At 55.5% G+C, this 8,575-nt stretch overlaps 1 protein-coding gene across 1 annotated transcript; it reads right to left on the bottom strand.

Annotated features, from left to right (window-relative positions):
- Window positions 1-48: 48 nt before the first annotated feature.
- On the bottom strand, window positions 49-4,609 carry MSX2 (msh homeobox 2). The gene is given in 3 exon segments (XM_040604184.1): window positions 49-735; window positions 4,223-4,328; window positions 4,330-4,609. Coding segments are annotated over 3 exon segments (780 nt in total). The 5' UTR covers window positions 4,579-4,609; the 3' UTR covers window positions 49-310.
- Window positions 4,610-8,575: the final 3,966 nt, after the last annotated feature.

Here is an 8,575-nt window from a genome sequence, read left to right on the forward strand (position 1 = left end):
TTTTTATTCTAGTTTCACGTGCACTGTATAAAACCCCTAAATTTGCTCAAATGTTTTTTTCTTTTTGTTTGTTTTTACATTTTTTTTTCTTTGAGGATCAGACTCTCAGCGCTCAGAGCACGCTCAGAAGACACCCAACCCATAGCGTACAGGATGTCTTGCTTTGCTAACGCAAACTCCCGTACACTCAGGATGGCAGATAGAAGCGTGCAGAAAGAACAGCCAGTACTGGCTGGGGTACTGCCTTCTCAGGGTCGGACATGATCCACCAGGAAGTCTGTCTCACTGTCGCTTTGTCTTTCTGATCTTCTTAGGATAAGTGGTACATGCTATATCCAACAGGAGTAGCATAGAGTCCAACGGGCGGGATAGGCAGCACAGGTCTGTGAAAAGGGTAGGATGTTCCATACAGTGAGGCAGCCTGGATGGGAGAGTTGATGGGGAAAGGGAGGCTGAATCCTGACGGCAACATGGGCTTCGCTGCCATTTTGAGCTTCTCTAGTTCAGCCTCCTGCAGTCTCTTGGCCTTGGCCCTCCGATTCTGGAACCAGATTTTGACCTGGGTCTCTGTGAGGTTGAGGGAGCTGGAGAACTCGGCTCTCTCGGCGATGGACAGATACTGCTTCTGGCGGAACTTGCGCTCCAGAGCCAGCAGCTGGGAAGTGGTGAATGGGGTTCGGGGCTTCCTATTCGTCTTGTGCTTCCTCAGGGTGCAGGCAGTGGGGCTCAGGTGTCCTGCAAGGAAGGGAAAGGCCAGTTATCACAACGCAGGGGGACCTGAGTGCTCTGGAGAGATGCCGCGTTTTAGAGGGCTGGGGTGGGAAGGGAGGGGGGGGTGAAGGGAGTGTCCCACCAGGCAATACCCTCAAAACAGGGGATCCTTTTGCAAGTGGTTCTGGAAATATTTTTCTGGCCAAACTTATGTTCACAGGACTTCAGCAGACGTCCTGGAAATGTGAAATTTTGCCTCAGTGATTTCAAAGGGACAGCTTGTAGGCAATCAGGGCACGAAGGATTCACAGGCACACACACAGCAGATTGCTTTAGGAGTCACATCACAGGGGTCTAGAACACACAGAACAGTATCTTGGTAGCTGCAGAACTGGATGAATAACTCCAGCAACGCACGGGACGAACATACAGGCAAAAGTAAGAGACCCACAAAAGAACAGTGCTGCAAGAGACAAGCCCAGCCCAGCCCTGCGCCAGGGTTTCTCCACCAAATGCAACAAGTCAACCCTATCTTTTTTTTCTGACAGCTGAAGAAGTGGGTCTGATAATTTTTGTCATTTAGATAACTGGGCATTTTTCTTACTATTTCTTCTTCAAGAGCAACCTTTTCTTCTGCTTTATAACTTTTCTTTTCAAGGAGTATTTTCTGGTTTTGAACAAGTATAAAAAAAAAAAAAAAGCAGTGCACATTTCATTCAACATTTAGTTTTTATGACATTTGCCCATCTAAAAAAATGAAGACATAGCTACAAGCATCCGTAGTCAATAAAAGTCAGGAAATATACTACCTTTTGTGCTTGCCTTGTAACCCTAACCAGGTTAGGCACATGTGCCCGGGACAGCACATCGCTGACTTGTCTTTAGACTCATTTTGCATTTCACTAATAATTTTGCAATCTCAAGAACGATTAAAAAAACCTGTGGCTGACTTCAAAAGCTCAGCGATTTGGCTGTGTTTTGGATTGCTCCCGGGGCATACGACCAGCTCCCCTGGCTCCCCAGCTTGATACAGAAAATGACACCCAGGCTGCTCTTAAGAGGCTGCTAAATTTTGTACGTGCTGCAGTGTCTGTTTCAAACGCTTGTTAGTATTTGCACGTCGTGTTTTCTGGACCCCTTTCACTTTCCTTTTATTTTTTAAAATAAAGTGAACCCCGAAGCTGTTTAAGTGCATATCGGGCAATTAAAAAAATCCCACGAGGAAAACGTTCAAAAGTTGAGAGAGGGGAGGGAGAGAACAGCTAAGCAGAAAAAGTTAAAACTTCTCTTCTTACTCTTCTTCTAGATACTGAAAGCGAAAAATAAAACCCTCTTAGAAAACAACTTGTCAGATACCGTCTTATGATCACACGAGGGCATTTTACTAATTACGGTGCTCACCGTGACAGTCGGTTCGCTCCAAAACTAGCATTAAATTCAAACGACACTGAATGGACCCTAAATTCCCTACCGGTCACCCCGTTATCCCAGTCTCTTTTTAAAGGCAGCCCGTTCCTGTCCCCCGGGGCGCGGAGGGGCCGCCCGGCAGGGACAGCCTCCACGGGGCTACTGTCGCGACGGGCGGGCTGGCTTAGCCCGACCTGTCCCGACTTCTACGCGCAGGGGGAAACGGCAAACACATGCTTTCAAATTAAATCCCGGGTAAGTATTTCCCCGGAATACACCCAAGCGGTCAGAGGCTTCTTCCCTCCCCATCCCCCAGCCCTGATAAGCGGCGGGGACCGTCGCCATCGCTGACCCTGTCATTGCGCTTATCCCGTGACAGTCCTCAAGCCCTGGCTGCAGGCATTTGTTTCGCTGGGATTTTTTCTATTTGTCCTCCGTTTTCTGGCCAATGACGGACAAAAAGCATCACCCGGAGACAGCTGCCTTTTCGCGTTGTTCAAAAATCCAATTTGTACAGCTCTTCCCCCAGTTCATCCCACCCGGATTATTAATGATCGTAAATCGAGGAGCTGTTTCTAATGTCACACATCCTCCCCGCTCCGCCGCCCGTGACGGACGGGCTTCCCCTTCTGTCATCGCCCCTTGCTGTCACACCGGCTCCCGGGGACCGAGCGCCGGGAAATCGGGAAGATGATCGAGGCCGAAGGACCTTCCCTTCCCTGACCATCACTTTTCACCCCAAATCCCGCTGCCATCACCCACTGCAGTCCCTGGCGACTGAAGCCCTCGCGACGCTGTTTTGCAGATCTCACGAACCGCCGATTTTAATAAAGAAAGAATTTAGAAGTGGAAAAAAATGCACCGGGAAAAGATTAGGCCTTGTGTCTGGGGTTTGGGCAGTTTTCGAGAAGGGGTTCGAGTAGGAGCACACGCTGTTTTTCACGCTTTTCCAGCATAGTTGGGGATACATGGAAATCGCAAACGGGAGCTACGCAGGGAATGACACGGGCAGGCTGCTCTCCTCCCAGCACGTTAGAAATCAAATTAATTCGGGATTATCGCAAAGGAAAGGAAGCGACTGAAAGCCAAATCGAAACGATTGTAAAAAAAAAAAAAAGCTGTAATAGCACTAAACTTCCTTCTTGCAATATTAGGTTACAGGAACAAATTCTGCGAGGCTGTCCGGCGGGACAGTCCGCGTCTGTAAAGCCACTAACTTCAGTAAAGCCGAGCATTACATGTGCATCAGGCACGTCGGGGATGCGCGGGGAGAGCGGATCGATCTGCTAACGCAGGTGCCGACAGAAAGCCTAGCGCTGCCGGGCTGCGTCTGTCACCTTCTCCTGAAGGTACTGTTGTTTTTTTTATTTTTTAGAAGCAATTGATTTTTTTTTTTTTTAAGGGATGTCCCCAAAAGCGAAATGCAATTCAACGCAGACACAGCAGCGCGGCTCGAACAGCAAAAAGGGTTGAAGAAGTGACCTGTCACCTCCGGATGGTGTGTCCCTAAGGCGGTGGGGACGGGGTCGGGAGGGATGGCAGGGGCTGAAGGGGTCAGGCCCAGCCCGGGGAACCCTGGCAGGCTGCAGGCAACGCAGGAGAGAGACAAGCACCGCGCCGGGAGAGACCCGGCGGGAGACCGCGCCGGGCTGGCGGGGACTGGCGGGGACACCTCCCGACCTCACAGGATGGCTTTGCCACGCGTGGTGTCAGGGAGAAAGGAACCGGGAGAATTCCCAGTTCTCCTTGCATTGAGATAACATAAACGGACGAACTGGCAGCCGGCGAGACGTGTGTCGGGAAAGGCAGCTCCTGATCTATGTTTTTTTAAAAAATATGTATTTTTATATACCTGCGTACAACAATCTGTAACTGTATGAACGCAGAGATATAACATACATATGAAGAAATCCGTAACGCACACATACCACTCACACACATGTAGATGGAAATACATATATAAAATGTACTGCACATACTCAGCGCGCTGCGCCCATCCCGGCGCCCGGCGAGCAGCGCAGCTCGGGGCCGGGGCTCTGCGCCCGCCCGCCCTCGCCCCCCGGCCGCCGGCGCAGCCCCCGGCGCCGCTCCCCCGGCCACTCACTTGGCGGCGGGGAATATCTCCCGGCCTCCTGGATCCAGGACGTGCCGTCCTCCGAGTTCTCCGATTTGACCGAGGCGGTGTCGAAGGTTTTTGTAAGCGCCCCGGGGGGGGCTGTGCGCGTCCCGGGAGCCGTGGCCCGGCAGCAGCAGGTTCCTGGAGGTGCCCACGGCCGCCCCGTCGGCGCTGCCCCCCGCCGCGGCCAGCGGCAGCTCTTTGGGGGGTTTCTTGTCGGACATGAGGGCTTCCACGCTGAACGGCAAGCTGGACACCTTGACTTTGTGGTGCTCCTCGGCGCCGGCCGCCGGGCCCTCCTCGTCGGAGGAGAAAACCTCCTTCGCCTTGGAAGGAGAAGCCATCGCGGGTGCGGAGGGAGGCTGGAGCGGGGCCGCCCGGGGAGCTGCGCTGCGCCTCTGCCCGGCCCTGCGCGGGGACTGCGCGAGTGAGGCGCTGCGGGGCCGCCCCCCTTTTTCCCCCCTCTGGGGGCTCCCGGCTCTTTCCTCCTTTGGGAAGTGGAGTAAACGCCGCGCCGGCCAATCAGGGCCCGCGCTGGGCCTGACGTCGCGGGGTGACTCATGCCATTGGCTCGGAGGGCCGCGGAGGGCGGAAACCTTTTTTTTTTTTTTGTCGGGCCGATGCCGTCGGGGGGGCCCCCGCCGCTCCGAAATGAATTAGGAGTTAATGACACGGGCAGCCAGCGGGGCTGTGCCATTAAGGAGCCGTCCAGGGCTATAATCATAGCGAAGCAAGAGAAAAAGCCGCCGGGGTAATTAAGGCTGATGATTAGGCGAAGAGGAAACTTCAGAAGAGCGCGGCTCTGCCTCCTCCCGCCGCCGGCCCGGCTCCTCCCGGCCCCCCCGGCCCCCTCTGCCGCCCCGTCGAGTACCGACGCGCCCCCGCCCCCCGGAACGGCCCCCCCGGAGCGGGCCCCCCCCCGGAATGGGGAGCCTTTCTGCTGTCACTGGTTAGGGGCTGCGGGGTGCCGGACCCGGCTCAGCCCGACGCCCCCGCGGGGGGGCGCGGGCCCCTGCTCCCCGCCGCTCGTTTTTCATCCCAAAAGGTTTTTTTTTTTTTTGTTTGCGTTCCCTCGGCATCAGGACCCAAGTCGGGCAAAACCATCCTGCAGAGGTTAGATCTGTAATTATTATTTTTTTCCAGCGTCAATTACACACGTGATGAATGGATGAGCTTTAATAAATTAGGGGCACGCAGCCCTTAATTAAGAGGCATATCAAACCTGTACTATGAAAGAGATTCTCTCACTTTTTGACTTCCTACCAGTGGTATGAATAAAGAGTATCCTTTAAAAAGCGTTTCTAATTACCGCGCAGATAAAAGCAAATGCATATTGTTCTTTTCATAATTATTTTAATCTTATGGCGAGCGTTATTTCATGCTGTGCCCACAACTTTCTCTGGGTTTTTGGGTTTTTGTTGTTGTTGTTGTTTTTTAACATCCAGGAAATGCAGAGTTGAGGAACTGTTTTGGTGTAATAAGTTATAACTGAGGCTCTAAAAAGCAAAATACTGCAGGAAGGCAGCAGTGCCTCTGCCCAGGTGAGGGGTTGCGTGGCACAGCTCCTCACCCCAAGCCCTGGCCTCAGGGCCAGCTGGGACACAGCTTGGTCCTCGGCAGCAGCAGGACTCTGCTCCCTGAGCACGTTTCCTTCTCTCACTTTCACAAAACACGCAGGTTTTCACTAGCTTTTCTTGTGCTTGATTTGGACTCCTGACTTTCCTGTCAGCCCATGTGGCAGTCTTGGAAGCCCCCAGTCCTGTTAACACAAATCATGACTTCCCACTCCCTCTGCAGCCTGCTGATGATACCTTTTCCTAGAGGACAGTTTGGGAGCTGCTTTTGGGAGAGGAACTGCTCCAGTGCCAATTTTCTTTGGGCTGTGCTCCTCTACCTAGGCCAAACCAGAGAGCATCTCAAGGATGGGGCTGTACTGGGTGCGCTGCACTGGGCCCGGGGGTCCCCCAACCCCTTATAGCCCTGGTCAATCAACCCCCCTACCCCCACCCCCACCCCAGTCAGCCAACAAGTATCTGAGCCCATCCTGTCCTGACTCTGATAGCACTGATAGCATCTCGCCTGGTGCCACGGATGTCAAATTGGGACTGGGGCATGCGATTGAGGTGTGAGGAGTGTGGGAGGACATGTATGAGAAGCTGTGTTACAAAACCCCACTCATCAGTGGGACTAATAGTAGGGTTTGCACACTCATTACTTATTGCTAGCAGTGTTGCTGCAGACCTCAACGGGTTAAGGATTTAAGCCAAGCACGATCTGCAAAGAGAAGTGATGCCTTTCACTGCCTCAGCCCAACTAATCTGGCTGAGGCAGCCTGCAACGTTTCAGACAGCAGAGCCCTGACTTGGGCTTTACTCCAGGGGTGAAAATAGTAGCTGATCCTACAACCTGATGACTCTCCAGCTGCTCTTGCTATCTTCAGTTTGTTGCTTCTCCTTCTCCACAGAACTCATCTCTTTGCTGGAAGATCTGAGACAGATGCAGGACTGCAGTCAGCCAGCCCCGGCCTTGCCAGCCCTGCTGCTGTAGTGGGGTTGTGTTTGCCCCTCTCCTCCCCCCCTCCCCTTCCCTTCCCTTCTCCATGCTTCCTGCACTGTGACAAGTAAATGAGAATTGATGGACATGCAGAAACAATGCCTGTGTGTCAAGAACAATGCACTGCCCGTGGAAAACCATTGTGGGGCTGCTGAAAATGCTACAGATAATTATACCGCGCTCCCAAAGTCAATGCCCGCTGGAAGGGCGCCTGGGGAAGGAGAGCTCGCAGGAGGGCAGGTCATGGTGACACTGATCACGTCCCTTGGGTGCAGGTTCTATCCCTGGGTGCTGGCTGTGGCCTGGGTGGACAAGCTCCCACACTGTGCCCGTGGGCTTGGGGAGGCTTCTCTGCGGTGCCATCCTTTGGGAGGCTGGAGGACGGAGGGGAACCAAGGGACAAGCTTCTCTCCGCACTGTGGAGCATAGAGCAGAAGGTGGCTCATCCTGCCTGGTTTGGCTGGCTTTTGGGTGCCACAGGGGCGCCTGGGATGGCAAAGCATCACAGCGTTTGCTCATGGCGTTTGCCCTCTCCAGCGTTAGCCCACCACCAGGTTGGAGCATTTTCTGTCTAAAGTCTGAACTTGGAGGTTTCTCTCCTCCCTCACCCCTCCCCTCCTTCATCCTCCTCCTATCAGTTAAACATAGCAGGATGAAGCCCCACACGGCACTGAAAGCCGGGACGGAAACCTCACCGAGATCGGGTTTGGAGGAATTAAGGCTTCCCCCCCGCCCAGGATCTCAGAGCGGCCGCCCAGCCTCAGACCAGCAGGGAATTTTCCCGGCCCGGGGAACCGACGTGAGTCCGGGGGCTTTCCCCTGCGTCGGGCTCCCCCCTCGTGTCCCCGGTGAGACCCCGCTCCCAAGGAGGGCGGTCCCGGGGGCTCTGCCGTCGGGGCTCTGCCGTCGGGGCTCGGCGGGAGCCGCCTGGCTCTCGGGGCGGCTCCTCCTCGGGGCTGTGTCTCAGCTCGACGCCCGAGTGCTCCCCACTACCGGGCCGCCGTCAGGAGCCGTCACCCGGAGCACGGCCGGATCCCAAGGATGCCCAGAAAGCCCCTAACTCTCCTCGCCCCCCAGCGCCCCCCCCCCCCCCCCCCGCACCGCCTCTGGCAGCACCAGCCCCTGTGAGGCGGGGCGGGCCCTGGGCGCCCCGGTCCTGGGGCTCTCAGCTGGAGCGGGACGGGGAGGGGGGAGCGCAGGGGGAGGAGAGACGTTGCAGACAAACTGAGGCTGTTTTGCAGGCGCCAGGAGCGGGGAGATGAAAGGGAAGCTCCTGGGGGAAGTGGCTGTGCAGTTTGACCGGCTCCAGCAGCAGCAGCAGCGACGGCCCGTCCCGGCCAGCTCCGCCTTCCCCCTGCCCACCCCCCAGCCCCCCACCCCCCCGGCCCACCTCCGCTTCGCCTTTCCCAGCCCGGGGGCGGAGGGAGGTGGCGGGCAGGCGCTGCCGCAGCATCCTCGCTCCGGTACCCGTCGGGCCGTGGGCAGCGTCCCCACCGCCAATTGCCACAGCACAATTAGTGTGCGGTAGCCGGTGCTGGTGCATTGCCGGGCGGGAGGGCTGTCCAATTCCTCCAGTCCCCTCGCCCCACTCCCCTTATCGGTGTGAATCAGGAGGGAGCCCATCCGGATCGTTAGACGAGCGATGCCCAGTCCACTGAGCAGCAGCTCGGGTCCTTTACAGACTCCTCGTGGGGACGAAACGCCCGCGGGCAGTGGGAGAGCGTTTATTCTTTGGGAGGGACAACCCCACAAGCATTTCCCCCTCCTTTTACATCGGTTTGGTTAATA

The sequence above is a fragment of the Falco naumanni genome, chromosome 8 (assembly GCF_017639655.2).
Source record: "Falco naumanni isolate bFalNau1 chromosome 8, bFalNau1.pat, whole genome shotgun sequence".
In the NCBI taxonomy this organism is placed as follows: domain Eukaryota; kingdom Metazoa; phylum Chordata; class Aves; order Falconiformes; family Falconidae; genus Falco; species Falco naumanni.